Below are 22,301 nucleotides of genomic sequence, written 5' to 3'. Positions count from 1 at the left end.
AGGACAAATTTTACAGAACTGTAAGGTTGATTATCAGAGCTACGCAGATGACACACAACTATATCTATCACTGAACCCAGATGACTATGGTCCCATTGAGGTGTTGTGTGACTGTTTAGAAAAAGTAAACTGCTGGATGAGTGAAAACTTCCTTCAACTAAACCATGACAAGATGGAGGTGATTGTCTTTGGTAACAAGGAAAAGAGGACTGCTGTCAGCAAGTATCTGAGTCTGGATCTTTAGAAGATAAAGACCAAGTCAAAAACCTTGGTGTTCTGATTGACTCAGATCTTACATTCAGCAGTCAGATCAAATCTATCACAAAAACATCTTCTACCACCTAAAGAACATCTCCAGAGTGAAAGGTTTAATGACTCAGAAAGATCAGGAGAAACTGGTCCATGCTTTTATCTCCAGCAGACTGGACTATTGTAATGGTCTTCTGACAGGAATCCCCCAAAAGAGCATCAAACATCTACAGCTGGTTCAGAACGCTGCAGCTCGGGTCTTAACCAGAACAAAGAGATCAGAACACATTAGTCCAGTTTTAAAGTCTTTACACTGGCTCCCAGTCAGCCTCAGAGGAGACTGTAAAGTTCTGCTGCTGGTTATAAATGTGTGAATGGGTTTGGTCCAGAATACATCAGTGAGATGTTAGTCAGGTATGAACCCAGCAGGTCTCTCAGATCTATGGACACAGGTCAGATAGTGGAGCCCAGAGCTCACAGTAAACATGGTGATGCTGTGTTTAGTTGTTATGCTGCAAAGAAGTGGAACAAACTGCAGCAGAGCTGAAGTCAGCATCACATGTGAACATTTTTAAATCAAAGTTAAAGGCACTTTTTTTCTCTACTGCATATGATTGAGAGAGAGATTTTTGGTCATGTTGTTGATGTAATGATGATTTTACTGATGATTTTAATTGATTTTACTGATGATTTTAATTGTTCTTATTGATTTAAATGTTCTTATTGATTTTAAACAATTGAATGTTTTATCATGTAAAGCACATTGAGTTGCCTTGAGTATGAAATGCGCTATATAAATAAATTTGCCTTGCCTTGCCTTGCCTTAAATATAGTTTAAATAAAATGCACATCTTTCTCACTGTTCTTGGCAACGACAAACATTATTAATTCTAGAAAGAAAGAAAAAAGTCTCTGGAGACGCCAAAATGTGTGATATTAAAAAGGGGTCACGACCCAAAAAGGTTGAAAGCCCTGATGTAATGTCACCCAACAGTAAAACATGACTCTAAGTTATTCCTATCCTATTGAGGAGTAATGTATAATAATAATAATCTGTAATGCGTGGAGGCTCCTGACTGCTGATCCATTTCTAAAATAAAAATAATGTAAAATAAAAAGTAATGAAACCTTTATTCATTACCGTAGTGAAGTTATTTTCTGCATTTTACCCATTTTCCTAAAGGGGTGGCAGTGGGCTGATAACTGCAGGCCCCCAGGGAGCAGCTGGATTGGGGTTAAGGGTTAGGGTGAGCTAACAAACCCGCTTCTTTAACCATTAGGCCACCACAGCGCTATATACGTATATCTTTAATATTCTAGTTTACAATGTTTATTCTTTAATAATCTACCCCCATGACAATTTGTGTACCCCTGGGGGAACCCGTACCCCACTTTGGGAACCTAGGCTGTAGAAACAATAATTGAACTACTTTATTTTTTAATAAAGAATGACATGCTTTAGCTTTTAGCTTCCTGACAATGTTTTATCTATGTTATATAGCTCTAAGCAGGGGCTGCAGGTTGTTTAATGTTGGCTTTTAAATGAACTTTCCCTGATATAAATATCTGATTATTAACACAATAAAATATAAAGAAATCTGAGCACAACCAGATTAAAGGTATAATGTTATGAGAATAAAGTTGTAATTTAGTCATAATTTTGCGTAAATAAAATTGTATATTTAAAATCTCGTAATGGTATAACTCTCAGAATTCAATGAACATCAACAACGATTAAGATTCATTAACATATGACTTTGTTCCCAAAATATTACGACTCTAATGTCTTAGTGCCCAGTTTTTATTTTTATTTGAATGTGGCCCTAATACGCTGACATAGATTATCATTACAGTAAGTAGTTAATCTATTTTAAAAAGTTTAAATGTAGGCCAGCAGCCCTCAATAACCGTGTTTTACTTTGTAATTACATCCAATGCAAAGCTAGAAATAACATTTGACCAGAGTATATTTTGTGCAAAACGTGCCAAAGTCTGAACATAAGTATTTATTTAAGCAACAAAACATAATAAACATGAAAAACCTTTAGATTTTGGACTTTTGACCTATGTACAGTATGTTATTTCTCCTACAGTTTCACTGGTCAGAGCTGGACATCAAAGACAGTAAATCTTTTGTTTATTTAATTTAACTTGTCATCTATGCACAATAAATATAACTTATTAAATTAATAAAACACACAAATATTCCATGATCGACAGGTCTGAAAATTGCATTGCCCGTGAAATAATAATGATAAAAATAATGATAAAGTTAAAATCGTTCCCTTTTAAATATATCAATGTGACACTTTTTAAATACTGTTTAATAAATATAGAGTGTCTAGTAGTAGTTAATGCTAATGCTAATGTGGTCCATATCTCTTCACAGCTGGGTTGTTCCTCCTCACACGTGTTTCCCCTCAAACACATCCTTTCACAGGCGCGCTCCAGGAATCCGCTGAGTCACCGTTCCTGGGAACACGCGCTGACTCGTGGTTTCTCCTCCTTCCTGCTCACGCTGGGCGAGACGTTTCCATACAACATGAACACACACCATGTGCAGTTCATTTCCATCAGACGCACACACACACACACACACACACCCCAGGCTCAGCGGTCGGGGAGGTGGACCACGGGAACCCACTGGTCCAGGAACCGACTCTCTCTGCAGAACCCACTCACTGTGCTGAGGGCGGGGTCCTTCATCAGGGACGACTGAGGGTTCTACAGCACACACACACACACACACACACACACACACACACACACACACACACACACACACACACACACACACACACACACACACACACACACACACACACACACACACACACACACACACACACACGTTTGTGAAAAATTTAACGTGTAGTTTTTTTGATGCACTTTCATGACTCATTAGCGCCACCTAGAGTTTGTAACTTTTCACAGGTTTGAACTCGCTGGATGGCGTTGGTATATGCAGTGGATCGTGCCAAGCAAAAATATATTATGGACCTATAACCTAAATCCAACAGGAAGTCAATTTGAACTAAGCGGGCCAAATTTAGCACTTTTTCTAAATTTTGTCTTTAAAAGCAAACTCCTCCTACTGCGTTCATAATATACACATGAAATTTAGAATTAATGTTCTTGACAAGTTGGAGACTCGTTCCTAAAAACTGTGAGTTTTTACCACATTGCCAGGTGGTGCTAAAGTTTAGTCATGTGTAGAAAGGAGACGCATTCTGTACGCAATGACATGACTATTCACGGAACAAGCCTTCCTGCCCCCTGGTGGTGAGAGAGCGTATAGCAATATACTTGAAAAAAAAAAGTTCTTCTGCTTTTTATGAGATAGATTACCACAATTTCTTTGGGTTTATTTTTTTCTTGCATGCCGCGCCTCCCCTAAAAAACTCTGGCACACCCCAGTGGAGGTACGCCCCACACTTTGAAAACCCCTGTTCTAGATTACACTTTATGAAACATAATCATTTTAACCGACCAATCAGATTAAAAGTAATGCAGGGCAACAAAACAGCGTTTTGTTTCACGGCATATAACTTCACATCTCACTCTCACCTTAAAACAGTCGACTCTTACCCACCCCTTCCATTTCCTACCCTAACTCTCTCTTCCCTGTTCCCTTCCCCCTCACCCAGGTGTAACACTGCCCTCTCTTTTTATATCCTCCCTATAATAAATTATTGTTTACCCTCCCTTAGGGAGGGTTGGTGATGGTCACAATGCAATAAAATAAATTAATTTATCTAGAATATAATTTCAGGATGGTCTGTGTGTGTGTGTGTGTGTGTGTGTAGCAAATCTCCCCGACGTGGTGTGAGTTCGACCTGAAACTTAGTCAACTGCTTCCAAATACCCCGTGTGTGTATCTGTTATTTTGGAGTAATTTTAGTCACTTCCAAATGTTTATTTTAATTTTATTTCACTTCTGGACGGCACGGCGAGTGAAACCTATTCATCTTTTGACCTCAGAGTGTGAGGGGGCGCTAGCGCACCATCTATATCTATTTCACTGCACAGCTCACTTCCGGTGTGTGCAATGACTGCATGTGTGTGAGAGAAACAATAGAGGAGATTAGAGTCTCACACTCCATCAGGTGGGCTTCACTATCGATCACCGTCTGTGTGACATGTGTGCAGGTATGTGAGTGTGTGTATAACAGACCACCATTTAGTCTGGTTACAGTCTGTGTCACTACACCCATTCATAGCGTGGTAGTGACTGTAGTGTTACAGTCAGATCTAAGTGTTTACATGTTACATAGTGAAGGTCACCTGATTACTGCAGCTTCACTTACGTCACACCTGCCTCTACATCTAACTACTGACAATAGATACGTTTAGTGAACGTTAGACAGGTACACGTGGATGCAACAAAAAACAATAAATATACAAAAATGCACAAATGACGTAAAACAAAAAACTAAACATCTGTACAGGAAGTACACAAACGACAACAGAAATGCACAAACATACAAAAACGCTCCAAAAAACACACAAAATGATACTAAAAAACATATATTACAGAAAAATACACTAAACTAAATACTTATACAAAAAATACACCAAAATGACAACAGAAATGCACAAAACTACACACAAAAAACCAAAAAACTAAAATACTCTAAATGACTCCAGAATCACACGACACAACAAAAAAAAACAGTAATTATACAAAAAATGCACAAGACAACTGAAAAATACAAAAAACACACATAATGACTTCAAAAAACATACATTACAGAAAAATACAACAAAAATATGAAAATGGCTCAAAATACACAAAACTAAATATTTACACAAAAAATACACAAAAACACAACAGAAAGATACAAAAATACACATGACTAAAAAACATACATTACACAAAAAGCAAACATTTATGCACAAAAATACAACAAAAGATACACAAATACACGACTTCAAAAAAACATATGTTACAGAAAAATACACCAAACAAAAACATATAAAAGTGATGATGAAGTCATGCACATGTCCCACAGAATTAAACCAGGAAAATTGCACCCCTTATGCTCCCACATGAATGCATGCTTCCAACGGGCACTGTACTAGTTTAATTGTAACAACAAAACATGCATTGCCGTCGCTGAACTACATATATACTGTTGACCTTCAAAGCATATGCAGACAAGGTGAAAATTTAAATAAAATAAAAATAATTGTACCCCTATTGATGACTTACAGTGAGCAGCACACAGTGCAGGTCCACGGGTTCCCCTCCAGGCTTCACTCCTCCCAGGATCTCTGCCAAGCGCCGCATGTTGCTGACCCTAACGATGTTGATGTGGTTCTCGCAGCAGAACGCTTGGATCAGAGTGAAGTGGATCTGCAGAGCCACGTCTTCCTCGTTGTCTGCAGCCAGCAGACACAGCACCACGTTATCTGGGTCTCTGCAAGAAGCAATGCATCGTCACTGCTTTGATCTAAGGTGGAACCATCACTGTCTGAAGAATCACAATGTTTGTCATATAATCGGCTAACGACCGTCAGGACGAAGGAGGAAGTGAAGTCCGTGACCGGAGATTTAAAGTAAGTTTGGAGTCACGGGAATAATATTAAATAACCATGAAATATTAACTTAAATGACTTTTATCAATACAAAAACGTTTTTAATATTGACCTTTTTTTTTTTTAACCCAAACAAACTGCGACACGGTGACGTCATGAAACCGGAACCGGAAGTAGTGCGCTCAATACCGCGCTCTTACCGAGGGAGCCGTAATTATAAAATTAACGTTTTGACCATTTTGTTACACCAAATTATTCCAAAATAACAGATGCACACGGGTTTTTGGGACCCGTTGACTAAGTTTCAGGTCAAACCCACACGCCGTCGGGGAGATTTTTGCTCCACACACACGCACAACGTTTCCGTCTTTTATAGATAGACTAGTACAGTGCCCATCGGAAGTATGCATTCATGTGGGAGCTTAAGTGGAGGTAATTATGGCCAAATGAGTATGTGTTTGAAGGTTGTATGTACATAGAGGTGTACACTGTACTCTGTATTGTCATAAAGGGGTATATTTTTGGGTGTAATGTAAAATAGTGCATGATTTCCCTGGTTTAATTCTATCAGACACGAACATGATAAATGTGTTTGTAGTTTTTTTTACTCACTTTTATTTATTTTTTTTGTAATGTATGTTTTTTGGAGTCATTATGTGTATTTTTGTATCTTTCTGTTGTGTTTTTGTATAATTATAGTTTTTTGTTGCCATTGGTGTGTGATTCTGTTGTCATTTTGTGTATTTTTTCTATAAATATTTAGTTTTGTGTGTTTTTTGTATTTTTCTTTAATGTATGTTTTTTGGAGTAATTTGGTGTGTTTTTTTATCTTTCAGTTGTCTTTTTGTACATTTTTTGTAAGTGTTTTTGCCATTGTAGAGTGATTCTGGAGTCAATTTGTGTACTTTTTGTATAAATATTGTATAGTTTTTTTGTTTTATTTTACTCATTTAGTATATTTTTATAATAAATAAATAAATAAATACCTTGTGTGTGTGTTCCCGTGAATGTTTGAGACGCTGATAACCAAACTCCATAGACATTGTAGCGCCAATCAGAAAAGTAACAAAACTGCGCAAAACAAAACGTAAAGCTCCAAACTACATGAGTGAGTAAGTAAATTAAACTATTATCTACAATTCGCTGTCTTTTTCTAAAAACAAAAATAATTCTTTACCTTCGAACCGAGAGCTTAACTTTCATGCACGGCACCACAGAGAATACACAGTTTTCCATTGAACAGGTTGGGAAACGTGTCTGCAAAAGACTCACCAGTGGCTGATGGTTTCATAGGATCTATTCAGAGAGCTCCTGTTTCTCGCTCTAAACTATCTTCTTCTCTCTCACTTGTGTGTCCACAGTCCGTGACTGCTTGGCTGTGTGCGCAGTGATTGGCTCTGGCCGCACATGTGACTCTTGCTCGGGTGAGGAGCTTTGTAGTGAAATAGATATAGATGATGCGCTAGCGCCCCCTCACATTCTGAGGTCAGCTGAATAGGTGTCATTTCGGGGCCGTCCAGAAGTGAAATAAAATTAAAATAAACATTTTGAAATGACCAAATTACTCCATAATAACAGATACACACACTTGGGGTATTTGGAACCCGTTGACCAAGTTTCAGGTCGAACTCGCACCGCGTCGGGGAAATATTTGCTCCACACGCACGTGCACACACGCACTTGCTTTTATAGGTAGATGTGGAGAAGTCATTACTTTCATCTAAGGTGGAATGTCACTGCTTTGATATAAGGTGGAACAACACTGATTTGATTTAAGGTGGAACATCGCTAAATTGTTCTCAGGTGGAACAAACATTGCTTCGATCTAAGAAGGAACGTCACTGATTTGATCTAAGATTGAACACCACTGCTTTGATCTAAGGTGGAATGTCACTGCTTTGATCTCAGGTAGAACAGTCACTGCTTTGATCTAAGGTGGAACGTCACAGATTTGATCTCAGGTAAAACAGTCATTGCTCTGATCTAAGCGGAACCTTCACTGCTTTGATCTAAGGTGGAACGTTACTGATTTGCTCTAAGGTGAAACTTCACTGATTTGATCTAAGTTGGAACAGTCACTGATTTGATCTAAGGTGGAACTTCATTGATTTGAACTAAAGTGGAACAGTCACTGATGTGATCTAAGGTGGAACAGTCACTGCTTGGATCTAAGTGGAACCTTCACTGATTTGATCTAAAGTAGAACGTCACTGATTTCATCTAAGTTAAAAAAGTCATTGCTTTGATCTAAGGGGGAACCTTCACTAATTTGAACTAAGGTGGAACAGTCACTGCTTTGATCTAAGGTGGAACACACATTGCTTTGATCTAATGTGGAACGTCACTGATTTTCTCTGAGGTGGAACGTCACTGATTTGCTCTAAGGTGGAGCAGTCATTGCTTTAATCTAAGGTGGAACGTCACTGCTTTGATCTCAGGTGGAACATCACTGATTTGATCTAAGGTGGAACCTTCACCGATTTTATCGAAATGTGGAACGTAACTGATTTGGATTGAAGGTAAACAGTCACTGCTTTGATCTCAGGTAGAACAGTCACTGCTTTGATCTACGGTGGAACGTCACTGATTTGATCTAAGGTAGAACAGTCACTGCTTTGCTCTAAGATGGAATGTTGCTGCTTTGATCTCAGGTAGAACAGTCACTGCTTTGATCTACGATGGAACGTCACTGATTTGATCTAAGGTAGAACAGTCACTGCTCTGATCTGAGGCGGAACGTCACTGATTTGATCTAAGGTGAATCTTCACTGATTTGGATCTAAGGTAGAACAGTCACTGCTTTGATTTAAGGTGGAACATCACTGAATTGATCTAAGGTGGAACCTTCACTGATTTTATCTAAATGTGGAACATCACTGATTTGATCTGAGGTGGAACGTCACTGATTTGATCTCAGATAGAACAGTCACTACTTTGATCTAAGGTGGAACGTCACAGATTTGATCTTAGATCAGAACAGTCACTGCTCTGATCTAAGGTGGAACCTTCACTGATTTTATCTGAGATGGAACGTCACCGATTTGATCTAAGGTAGAACAGTCACTGTTTTGATCTGAGGTGGAATGTCACTGCTTTGATCTCAGGTAGAACAGTCACTGCTTTGATCTATGGTGGAACGTCACTGATTTGATCTAAGGTAGAACAGTCACTGCTTTGATCTATGGTGGAACGTCACTGATTTGATCTAAGGTGGAACGTCACTGATTTGATCTAAGGTAGAACAGTCACTGCTTTGATCTAAGGTGGAATGTTGGGTGTGGGATACATATGTATGTGTATATACGTATATATGCATATGTGTGTATCCATAAAATGAAGAGTCCGTCCTTAAGACTGCTCTACTGTAAAGTGTCTTGAGATACCATTGGTTATGATTTGGCGCTATACAAATAAAGATTGATTGATTGATTGATTGAATGTCACTGCTTTGATCTCAGGTAGAACAGTCACTGCTTTGATCTAAGGTAGAACAGTCTAATGTGATTTAAGGTGGAACATCACTGAATTGATCTAAGGTGGAACCTTCACTGATTTTATCTAAATGTGGAACGTCACTGATTTGATCTGAGGTGGAACAGTCACTGTTTTGATCTAAGGTGGAACGTCACAGATTTGATCTAAGGTAGAACAGTCACTGCTTTGATCTAAGGTGGAACCTTCACTGATTTTATCTGAGATGGAACGTCACTGATTTGATCTAAAGTAAAACAGTCACTGATTTGATCAAAGGTGAAACATCTCCAGCTCCCCAGGAACACGTGATCAGATACGTACACGTTCAGAGCCTTGGCTGCCTCGTAAACTCCCACGGTGATGCAACCCTGTGGTAACGCACACATCAGAACCTCCTCTAGAGCTTTAGCCACAGATTCCATCCTGAAAAACAGACAAAACATATTCATTCATTTATCAATAATACAAACATTTACCTCAATTAGGCCTGGACAATATATCGACATTTAAAACGAGTTTTCTTGGTGATGTAGAAAAATACAATATTACATACATCGATATTTTTTTATTTTATATTAAAATACTTGTTTTAGAGTAATTTTTTTGCTACTTCTCAGAACATGTAAAGTCAGATAGATCAGTGGTTCTCAAACTTTGGCTCGAGTCCTCATTTCTTTTATTTCTGAATCCTAGTCCCCCCTTTGTCCGACTACAACATTTTGCTCATAAAACTATTAAAAAACATCTATAGATCATAATGATAGAATGAGTGATACATATTATAAAGAACCTTATTTTATAAATAAGTGAATTAAACAGTATTTATTGCAGAGGTTCACAATTTTTTTTCGGGGTCATGACCCCATTTTGAAAGAAATCTCTTTCTGGCGACTCCAAAGACATTTTTTTTTAGCTCAAAATAATTTTTACTGCAGTTTAGTTGAAATAGATTTAAATTTCACAAAGTGAAAGTATAGAAATACAGTTGCTTAATACTGTGTTGTTTTTATTTAAAAACAAATAAGAACATTTCCAAACTATATTTCAATTCTTCAGAAATTCGAACCCAAGGTTGAAAAACATTGATTTAGTGGCTCCCGAATAGATTTATTTTTATTTATTTATTCTTTCATTTTATAATGTATGGACATCTCACCCCTGGGGGGACCCTGTTCCACTTTTTCTCTATCTAGGACCCCCCTGTAGTGCCATCACGTACCCCTTGGCGTACACATACCCTCATTTGAGAAACCCTGTCATCACTGAGTGTGTCCTAACCCAGACCTTATCTACACAAGCCACACTACAGAACTCACTCACACGTGCTGTCCCTCAGAAGAGAAAAAGCAAAAGTGAAACATATTGATCAGCTGTTTGTTAAATAATGCGTGTGTGGTAAATTTAACTCTGAACTGTCCTTATGGTCAGACTTAAATAGTTCAAAATATATAATTTTTTTCAAATCTGGTTTTTCCTCTTTTTTCATAAAAATTGAGGAAAAATGTTTCATCATTTTCTGATGCAGTTATTTAATGAGTTTAACTGATGCAATATGACCTTTGACCCTGTAACTCAACCATTACACACACACACACGCACGCACGCACGCACACACACACACACACACACACACACACACACACACACACACACACACACACACACACACACACACACACACACACCTTTCTGCAGAGTTCTCTCCGGTGGGTTCTTCAAACGTCATGTTGCAGTAGTGTAAGTGTTGTTGGTAATATTAAATATATAATAATAAGTCCAGTGAGTGCTGCTCTGACCTCACACTCTCTCACTATGTCTCCAGGTTCTGATTTTTCAGTCAGAAAAAGCCCGTTTGCTGAGAACTCATCTGCATAAAGCTTTCTGATTGGTGGGGGCAGTCACGTGGGAGCACATGCAACCCAGTGACGTAGAGAGACAATAGAAGCCTCTTCTTTTTCTTCTTCTGTGGTAACAGCGACACCCTGTGTCCAATAAAAGCATTACATAACATATAAATACAGTAGATCTAAAATAAGTGTCAAACTCAAGGCCCGGGGGCCAAATCCGGCCCTTTAGAGCACCTAACTCAGCCCGCAGGAGAAAGGAAAAGTGACAGAAAAAAAAAACACGTAACATTGTGTAAATTACAAAACAATTCAGTTGTTGATTATCTCAGTTCCTCCAAATACACATGGATACACATTTACACATTTCCCACGCTTATATCACATGATGGCAGTCATTTTTTAATCTCAAATTGATGGGAAAAACAAAAACAATTCAAAATCCTGCTAATTTTCTCTAATTGTTCTTTTTAATTAAATAAAAAATGTTCATAATATCAAGCAAATGTAAGTGAATTTAAATTGAATGTAATTTAATGCTGTTTTACGGCAGTTGACAACCAAGGCAAGGAACATTACTGCTTGTATATTGTTGGTCTCTTAAATTATACCTGGAAGTTTAAACTAGGTCACATTAATGTTGAAATTGCTCTTCTTCCTGCTGAAATCTGTGGTCCACTAGAGATTAAAGTGGCCCCCTAGTTTGACACCCCATATGTAAAATGTAGTCCTAATACCAGACAGTATGGAAGCAAAAAAAACAAAACAAAAACTAAAAATCGTAAAATAATAATTAAACTCCAAAGAGGAGGAGGCCAAAAATTGAGGAAAAGAGCCATAATTGGTCCGCTAAATTCCAATTTACAGACTTCCTGTTGGATTTAGGTTATAGGTCCAAATTACATTTTCACTAGTCACTACACTCGCTATGTATTAACAGGCTCGGAGAGTATACATATATCAGTATACAAAAAACATGTAACTGTATACTGTGACAGTATAATAAAAAAAGTGTAATCAGATTACAGGTTTTTTTTAATATAAAAACAGGGATTATTTTAGGGGGATCACATTTTAAAAGCAGTCAGAATATGCATCAGTGCATCAACACACAGTGCACGCACACGCGTTTAGACACTTCACGGCAGTTCACTACAACAAAAGAACACGTAAAACAAGCTGTAACAACGTTGTGATGACGTGAACAGTGCGGTTGTCTGGAAACGGACCAACGTGTCCGTGGACTGACTCAGAGCGGCTGGATTTATTTCATCTGATCACTGAAGACTTTTCTAAGCAGAGTTGATGTTTTATGTTTCTGTCACGTCATCACTGTAGTACCGTGGGAACCCTACACAACAATCTGAAGCACGGCACGTATGGCGTTATATTTGTGCCACAACTCTGCTGTCAGTGCACGTCTGAACTTTATCACAACTGTAAATGGTCCACGTTATAAAGATTATCTCTTGATTGGATTCAAATTAAACCAGCGAGTTAAAGACATGTACACAGAGCTGTGTGTAGAGGCTTGGATAATAAATAAAACCAAGAAGCTGATTTTCATCAATAACTTCAAAGTACTTTGTGTTTTAATTAGAACATGAAACATGATGCAGGAGTTTCTATTAGGGATGCACACAAATTATTTTTTGGTCCGAAACTGAAACACCAAAATGCATTTTTATGCAAATTATTAGTCCCCCATTGCATTTCTTGTTCTGAATTTGAACTAATCACTCAAATTAAAACATTGCAATTGCATACATTAATATTAATGCTTAAAAGAATAAATCATTTCAAAATATGAAATTTTTTATTTAGCACGGACATTCTATCAATATAAAATACAATATAAAATAAAATAATTAAAAGTTTAACCTGACCCCACTCATACATTAAATAATATCATACAGGCCTATAACAGACTGAGCTGTTGGAAGAGAGTCACATTAAATATGTTGTCTAATTAAAACACAAAGTGCATTGAAGTTATTGATAAAAATCAGCTTTTTGGTGTTATTTATTACACAAGCATCTGACGCACACACAGTTCTACATGTCTTTTGCGCGCTGGTTTAATTTGAATCCAATAAAGAGATAATCTTTATAACGCAGACCATTTACAGTCGTGATAAAGTTCAGAACATACCTGTCAAGTTTTGGATTTGAAAATAAGGGAAATTTTCAGACGCCCGCTACGAGCCGTCCCACCCCCCAACCAAGCTCCAGTATCACTTATACTTTAATATAGATGTACAAGAAATCTAAAATACCCACTTATCAACCACTTATTAAATACAATTATGTGATTAGAATCTGGTAGGTTGACCTTTATTAACATTGAAATGCTGTGAACATTCCTACTAGAGCTGGTGATATGAACCAAAACTCATATCTCAATATTTTTTCTCAAAATGGTGAAATATGTTTCAAATCTAGATAATTCTATCAAATAAAGTCTGACCAGAAAAACAATTCTGGGTTAAATTTGCTGATGTAAAATGCTACACAGGTTGTGGTGCAAATAACTGCGGTCAAACCAGCCTCCACTCTGAAGTCCTCGGTCATTCTAACCACCAGCTAATTTGCGGTGCCTGTTTATTGACGGTTTTATAGTAATGCAGTCGGAGGACGGACTTCAAAATAAAAGCAGAGACTTATGACGGCAGTCTGCAATATGACACGGATTCAATCATCAGTCAGTCTTTTAATTGAGTACATAGGTAATAATTGAGCATCTAAGGAATGAATTTAATGATTATTTACAGAAATGTGATTACCTTTTTAATTCTGATCACATTGAAGCCTTAGAAGATTGAGACAATGACATTTCATCTGTGTATAATTGGTCCAACATTAAAATAAACAGTAGCTGGAGTTTCTGATGTGGAATTTAGAAATAAAAGCCCACTTATTAGTCAAATATTATCATAATTCAGATATACATTAAGATGAAAGTCCCTGTTTAGACAAACTAACTTCAGTTCAGACTGATAATTCTCCACCTCACAGTTACTCAGAAAATTACAGGCAAATCAGATGTAGATTTTAATATTAATGCCTCTAAAATGTGACATTTTGCTAATATTTCACTTTATTAAAAAAAAACTATGTGATTCTACAGACTAATTTCACTTCAGACTGATATTATAAAATCTTGGCAAGTAACTCAGATTCATCTAGCAAGTTTCAAAATAAAATGCCACCAAATATTTAAATATGGGACAAAGTAAATGTGATTTTGGATTAAATTTAAAAGGAGAAAACCTATTATTACAGTCTAATTCCACAACATGGTTGTCGTACACAACCTCATGGTGTGACTCGATAAGTTTCAAGACATTCTGATGTGTGGTTTCAAAATAAAAGCCTGTCAAAGTTTCAAATATGAGACTTGTTACATAAAATTTTGACATTTTTAAATAAAACGCCCTGTTATTACAGTCTAATTCCACTTCAGGGTTGTAGTACACAACCTCATTGTATGACACGATAAGTTTCAAAACATTCTGATGTGTAGTTTCAAAATAAAATCCCATCAAATTAAAAAAAAAAAAAATGAGACTTATTACATATGACTGACATCATTTTTAGAGAAAATGCCCAGTTATTACTGTCTGACTCCACTTCAGGGTTGTAGTAAACAACCCCATGGTGTGACCCTATAAGTTTCAAGTCATTCTGATGTGCAGTTTCAAAATTAAAGCTTAACACAGTTTCTTTTTTTTTTCTTTTTACTTTTCTGCACAAGCTGTCAAAGGTCAACACCACGAGAACTGTAATCTTTTTAAGACAGCTATGCATGTTTAGTTATTGCAATTAAATAAATGAATGTATTTAATCAAGCCAGTCTGGTGACAAGTGTGAGGCTCAGGTATACTGGTGGTGGCTGTGGACAGAGGGAAGGAGTGAGTGGTAACTGGTAACCGCCCCCGAGCAGTAGCCACCCCCATCCCGGACCCCCGTCTCGGACCCTCCCTCAAACTAACCCCACACACACACACACACACACACACACACACACACACACACACACACACACACACACACACACACACACACACACACACAGTTAAATAACAGAACCTCTCCTTCCTTCAACAGTCATAGAACAACCAAAGGTCACACTTAGAAGCTCTAGTTGTTAAAATACATACATTCAAATCACTCTGACCTGCAGTCGTCCCATGTATGGATGAGGAAACGGGGCACATTACTTCCGCCTTTTTTATAGTTTATTGATACCACTAATGGTCACATGATGCGGGTAATTGAGATATTAATTGTTCTTGGGGGAAAATAAGTGTTATTTGGGGTTTTGATTTAATTTAAAATAGGTAATTAAAAAACCTATAAATTAATGATGGGGATGACAATGTGTGGAATGGTTTATTTAGAAGAAACTATTTTTTGGGAAAAATAGATCATGAGATTGATGACGCCCAGTAGGAGGGGCTTTAACTTTAAATACAGGCTGCTATGGTTACAGAGCAGGTAACACCAGGTGATGACAGAGTTGGTCTGATGAGTCACAGAAGGACTCTATTCAACTTGTTTTTTTTGTTTGTTTTATTTCATTGTAACTATTGTAAATAGTATTTCTTCATCTTTGTTTTTTCTGGGCTACACCTTTGGAGGCCGGCTGTAAATAAATTCAACATCACTAAAATCTTCTGACTATGCCTGTGTTTTGCCCACTCTTTGGAGTGTTTTTGGGAGGACCCCGCGACAAATGGTGTCAGAAGTGGGATGGCTAGTCGCAAGAAGTTTATCCGGCCCAAAAGAGCACGCACAGGACTACGTTCCCAGCAGAGAGAGCTGCTGGAGGAGGAATCAGAATGGATTGATCCAGTTTGGGAGGTAATGTCGGCAGCAGAGGAGGAAGCCAATGAGCCCAGACCTGGATCAGCCTCAGCAGGGGCCAATGTCCCAGAAACAGCAAGCAGCACAGGAGGAGGTGAACTGCTTACCATGATGAGAGACTTTATGGCTGCACAGCAGAGGAGGGAAGAGGGCCTGATAGCAGAGCTCCAGGGCCTAAGGGTTTCTCTTCCAAACCGGCCTACACCTGCTGCCACTCCTAGCACCGTGACAGCAAGCAGCCCAAGGCTAGACCTGCCAACACCGGCACACAAACAACATCAGAGGTCCCCATCTGAGGCTACAAAGACTGTTACCTTTCAGTTGCAGGGTTCCAGCAGCGGACCTCAGCAGCCAAATTCGGAATGGAGGTATTATCAAGACCTTAAAATTCCTCAGTATCTGATGGGTGAGGACATTGAAAACTTTTTGCTGCACTTTGAGCGCATTGCTAAGACTTGGAAGTGGCCTGATTGTGAATGGGCCTGGCGACTTGTTCCATTGTTGACCGGGAAGGCACTGGAGGTCTACACTGCAATGGACGAAGAGAGAGCCCACTGCTACCCAGACCTGAGAGCAGCCCTATTGACAAAGTTTGACATCTCACCGGAAACATACCGTCAGCAGTTTAGATCCACGACTATCCCGCCTGGTGAGAATCCAACCGAGACCAACCACTGCCTAAAGGGGCTCTACAGACGTTGGGTCAGGCCGGAACAGCATTCCAAGGAGGAAATCGGCGAGACCATCATCATGGAGCAGCTTCTTCGGATGCTTCCAGTGGAGGTGAGGACCTGGGTAAAGGAGCACGAGCCAGTGGAGGGTCTTCCTGCAGCCAGACTGGCTCTACAGTACCAGAACGCGAGGAAGGGTATCTCCACTCCACGCAACATTGGTACACCTCAACGGGCATCCTTCAAGCTACCTCAAATGGGGCCATGTTGGGGGAAGAGCAGCCGTGAACCTTCAGGTGATGTCAAATATGTCCCAAACCAACGTGGACTGGGTAAGGACCTTGTTTGTTTTTACTGCCAGCAGCCAGGCCACAAAGCTTCTGTGTGCCCCATACGCAAAGCTAAAGTCACAAGGGCTTGCTATGCACCCCGACTTGAAGTAAGTTCAAACGGGGACATGGCTGTGAAAACTAAACTTAAAACTGTGATAGTCGATGGACAGCTGGTAACAGCATTATTGGATACTGGTAGTTTTATGTCCCTGGTTAAACAAAGCCTGGTACCAGTAGGTAGTATGGACTACAGCAGAACCGTAGACATTTCGTGTTTACATGGTGATAAGCATTTTTATCCAAAAAGTGATCTTACCATTACCATTGATGAACAACCCTATCTTATGACAGTGGGGGTAGTTGAACATTTACCTGTTGATGTCATTTTGGGATGTGACTTACCAGTGCTTTTAGATTTGCTACATGACAATGAAAGGAAGACTTATACTGCTGTGGAAAAACCCAGAGTATTGGATGCAAATGTCAATGTTTCATGCCCTGTTATTACCAGAGCCCAAGCGGAAGCTGGTGTCCAACCGCTCACTGACCTCGACAGTCTGTGTGACGGTGGCACTAAGGGGCCAAGAAAATCATGCCGCCAACGGCGCTTTGAGAAACAACTAATGGTATCTCCACCTGTCAGACAGGATTTGTTGGGTAAGAAAATGTGGGATGTACCTGAAAATATTTCTGAGCTGCAAAAGTGTGATGCGACATTGAGACCTTTGTTTGCCAAAGTAACTGAAGAGAATATCAGAGATTGTGTGGGAAAAGATATATTTATGATTGAGAATGATGTGCTTTACTGTGTTTCTGTTGAAGCTAAATGGCTTGTGATCCAAGCAAAGTGTAGAGACCTTGTCAGGCATCTCACACACACACTCCCATTTAGGTTACCACACACCTCCGGGTTAGTTCACGGGTTTATTGGCCCTCAATGTACTCTGATATTCAGAAATACTGCACTACATGCCCCACATGTCAGAAAACTTCTGCTGCCCGCAGGTCCGACTGGGCGTTTCTGCAGCCCCTGCCAGTTATCTCTACGCCATTTTGCAGGATTGCCATGGACTTTGTGGGCCCACTCGTGAAAAGCAGCAGTGGTCATCAATACATCTTGGTCGTATGTGACTATGCCACAAGATTTCCAGAGGCTTTTCCCCTCCGCTCCATCACTGCTCCAGCTGTGGTGCGTGCCTTGGTTCAACTCTTCTCCAGGGTGGGAATACCGGACCAGATCCTAACCGACTGAGGCACAAACTTCACCTCCAGGCTGATGCAGCTCCTCTACAACCAACTGGGCATCACCGGACTCAAAACCACCCTGCATGACCCTCAGACTGATGGTCTGGTTGAATGATGGTCTGGAAGACAAAGAGGATGTTAGTCTGTTACCTCCTGAACCAACTGTTTCTCCAATTCTGGCTCATCTGACTCCAGTACAAGCTGACCAGCTTCTCCAAGTCTTCAAGCAGACTTCATTACTGTTTTCGGCCAGCCCTGGAACAACAACAGTAGTTGAGCATGTCATCCGCCTGAAGGAGGGCCAACCGATCCACCAACAACCCTACCGTGTACCACAACATCTAGTGGCAAAGCTGCAAGAAGAGGTGGAGGAGATGCTGAAGCTGGGTGTCATTGAGCAGACAAACGCGAATGGTGCAGCCCAGTAGTAATTGTTTTTAAGAAGGATGGGTCTCTTTGCATATGCATTGATTTTAGGAAGCTGAACTCAATCTCAGAGTTTGACGCCTACCCAATATCAAGAATTGATGACCTACTGGAGCAAAATACATCACTACACTGGACTTGTGCAAAGGCTACTGCCAGGTTCCTCTGGAGAAGTCAAGCCGACCCTATACAGCATTTAGGACACCAGCTGGCCTTTTTCAAAACAGTCGCCTGACTCGATGGTATCTTTCTCTTCAGCCGTTCAACTTCCTCATCCGACACCGCGACTACCTGTCAAGGCTTCCGCACATTGGTAACCTCCCGGAGGAGAGGAATGATGTGACGGAGCAGGTCTGTCACTGACCGCGGGCAACAGAGCACACACACACACACACACACACACACACACACACACACACACACACACACACACACACACACACACGCACACACACACACACACACAGCGTGAAACAGAGACAGCTCTAAAGCAGACACGTCATCCTCCAAACTTTTCCCTACTGACAGCGGTTCTGGGTGCAGACAGTTAAATAACATAACCTCTCCTTCCTTCAACAGTCATAGAACAACCAAAGGTCACACTTAGAAGCTCTAGTTGTTAAAATACATACATTCAAAGCGCTCTGACCTGCAGTCGTCCCATGTATGGATGAGGAAACGGGGCACATTACTTCCGCCTTTTTTATAGTTTATTGATACCACTAATGGTCACATGATGCGGGTAATTGAGATATTAATTGTTCCTGGGGGAAAATAAGTGTTATTTGGGGTTTTGATTTAATTTTAAATAGGTAATTAAAAAGCCTATAATTTAATGATGACAATGTGTTGAAACGTTTATTTAGAAGAAACTATTCTTTGGAAAAAATAGATCATGAGATTGATGACGCCCAGTAGGAGGGGCTTTAACTTTAAATACAGGCTGCTATGGCCTAGTGGAGAGAGTTGGTTCTGGGTTACAGAGCAGGTAACACCAGGTGATGACAGAGTTGGTCTGATGAGTCACAGAAGGACTCTATTCAACTTGTTTTTTTTGTTTGTTTTATTTCATTGTAACTATTGTAAATAGTATTTTCTCATCATTACTTTTTCTGGGCTACACCTTTGGAGGCCGGCTGTAAATGAATTCAACATCACTAAAATCTGACTACGCCTGTGTTTTGCCAACTTTTTGGAGTGTTTTTGGGAGGACCCCGCGACACCATCAATAAGAGGCTGAGTGTGGTCGATTTACTGCACCAGGACTTTCAGAAAATGAAGGTCAGCCTGGAATTTGCCTACCAACAAATTCAGGACTTACAAAAAGACAATTGTGATATCCATTCGGCTTTATCTGCGGTGACCTTGGAGGTAAAAGAGCTGAAAAATGAAAACAAGCTTCTTAAAGAGACAGTTCTGGATATCCAATCTTGCAGTATGCAAGACAACGTGATATTCTCAGGCATTCCAGAAACCCCCAATGATGACACAGAGGCTCTGCTGAAAAACTTCATGTTGTCTGCGCTTAAAATCCAGGGAGAAACCGTGAAAAACATCACCTTTCACGGTGTCCATCGTCTCGGTCTCGGTAATCACCCACGCCCTATCATTGCCAAAATTGAACACTCAACAGAAATCCGCGGTTTAAGTAAAGGTCGGGAACTTAAAGGTACGCAATTCAGCGTACCTTTAAAAAAAAAGAAAAAACAGGTTTTACGAGTTAAAATTAAAAAATATTGGTTGAACCTCTCGCAGCAGCTGTTCATCAGAATTCTGTTATTAAAGGAATCCACTCATCCATCTCAGAACACAAAATGAATCTTTATGCGGATGATATTTCACTCTATTTGGAAGAACTCCAATCCTCATTAGAAGAAGTATTTAAACTAATAAACAGCTTCTCTAAATTATCAGACAATTCCATTAATTGGTCAAAATCATCAATCCTTTCATTAACAAAAAATTCATGGAACCCGGCAAGCCAAAACCCACAATACCCCTCTCCCACAAATACAAATAAATATTTAGGCTTAAGTATATCACCAAACTTAAATTAATTCATTAAACTGAACCTAGATCTGCTGTTGGTGCACAGAAGACCTGCGGAGATGGAACAATCTCCACATCTCACTACTTGGCAGAATAGCCTCAGTTAAAATGAAAATCTTACCTAAAATAAACTATCTGTTCTCTATGATCCACTGAAACCACCAACGCAATGGTTCCAAAGATTAGATTCTGCAATTACAAAATTCTATGCCAGGAATAAAAAACCCAAAATAAGCCTTTCAACTCTTCAAAAAAATAAAAGCGAGGGAGGGTTGGAAGCCCATAATTTCACGCATTATTACCTAGCAAACCAAATTCTATAATTAACAGAATGGCTAAAACCAAAAGAATACAACAACACCTGGCTAGAAATAGAACAGCTAGACTGCAAACATATTAAACTCTCTGATCTCCCTTTTATCACTGTGACCCTCAAACGTCATAACTGCTTTAAAAACCCACTGATTGCCTCCACCCTGACTGCGTGGTGGAAAGCCCTGGACATTACAAATGTTCAATTAAAAACTAGCATGCTGTCTCCAATCTGGCACAACCCTGACTTTAGAAACAGAAAAACACTGCTCTATCTAAAAACATGGGAAGAGAGCGGAATTATTCATCTCCAAGACCTCTTCGAAAATGATAAACTCAGGACATTTAACAATCTAACCCAAACATTTAATATAAATAAAAGTAATTTTCTTCAGTACCTACAAGTAACAGAGACAATTAAGAAAAATACGGCAATAGATTTAATCACTTTACAACCTCCAGAACTGGCCATACAGTATATATGAAAAAAATGTCAACAAAATAAAAAAAAAAACTAAAAAATATACAGAGCACTCTTAAACACTAACTCTAATCACTTTCCAATCGCTAAATGTGAAGCTGAACTCTCAATCACTACAAACACCAATTTCTGGACAGAAATTTGTTGCAATACCTTTAAAATGACTAAAAACACAAATCTACAGCTAATTCAATACAAGGTCCTCCACAGATCCCACATTACCCAACAGAAAATGTATAAAATGGGCTTCTCCCCAACAGACATCTGCTGCACCCAGGGAACAGCTGATTCATATTTATATGCCGTATGGCTTTGTTCCCCAGTTCAACAGTTTTGGTTTCTAATCACTGAAAAACTGTCCTCCATTTTGGACTGCAAGGTTCCTCTATCTCCAAATCTATGTCTGTTTGGAGACCTGACTATGCTTGATCTTCCAGCAAACCAATCGCAATTAATCCTTGCGGCACTCGCCATAGTAAAAAAAATAATATTAGTGAATTGGAAAGAACTGGGTGCCTCTGCGTGGGTGTGCGCCCCTTTCGGATGTTCTCGTGGTCCCTGGGCTGTTTGATGTTGCTCTCCTTCCCCCTCCATGTGCGTCTGGATGGCCCTTGGGGCCTGCGTGTTTCTCTGCGACTCTTTCCTCTTGCTTTCTGTCCTCCTGTCTCGTCCTCCCCCCCTCTGCCTTCACTCTGCGCCTGCTCTCCCGTTGGGTTGGGCGTTGGGGGGCTCCTGTCAGCCCGGGATGCTGGTGGGGGGGCTGTGGCCTTCACCTGGAGGGCGGGCGGTGCTGCGCCGGGTGGGGTGGCTTGGG

General features: G+C 39.6%; 1 protein-coding gene across 1 annotated transcript; it reads right to left on the bottom strand.

Annotated features, from left to right (window-relative positions):
• Positions 1 to 1,077: 1,077 nt before the first annotated feature.
• Positions 1,078 to 11,240, bottom strand: gadd45ab (growth arrest and DNA-damage-inducible, alpha, b). Its single transcript, XM_028444466.1, has 4 exons — positions 10,947 to 11,240; positions 9,583 to 9,684; positions 5,462 to 5,669; positions 1,078 to 2,973 (listed from the first exon to the last, which is right to left on the bottom strand). The coding sequence occupies exons 1-4, from the start codon at positions 10,985 to 10,987 to the stop codon at positions 2,860 to 2,862; spliced, it is 465 nt and encodes a 154-aa protein (XP_028300267.1). The 5' UTR covers positions 10,988 to 11,240; the 3' UTR covers positions 1,078 to 2,859.
• Between the last annotated feature and the right edge of the window lie 11,061 nt (positions 11,241 to 22,301).

Source organism: Gouania willdenowi, chromosome 4, assembly GCF_900634775.1.
Source record: "Gouania willdenowi chromosome 4, fGouWil2.1, whole genome shotgun sequence".
NCBI classification, from domain to species: domain Eukaryota; kingdom Metazoa; phylum Chordata; class Actinopteri; order Blenniiformes; family Gobiesocidae; genus Gouania; species Gouania willdenowi.
This window is presented reverse-complemented; position numbering and strand designations above follow the sequence as displayed.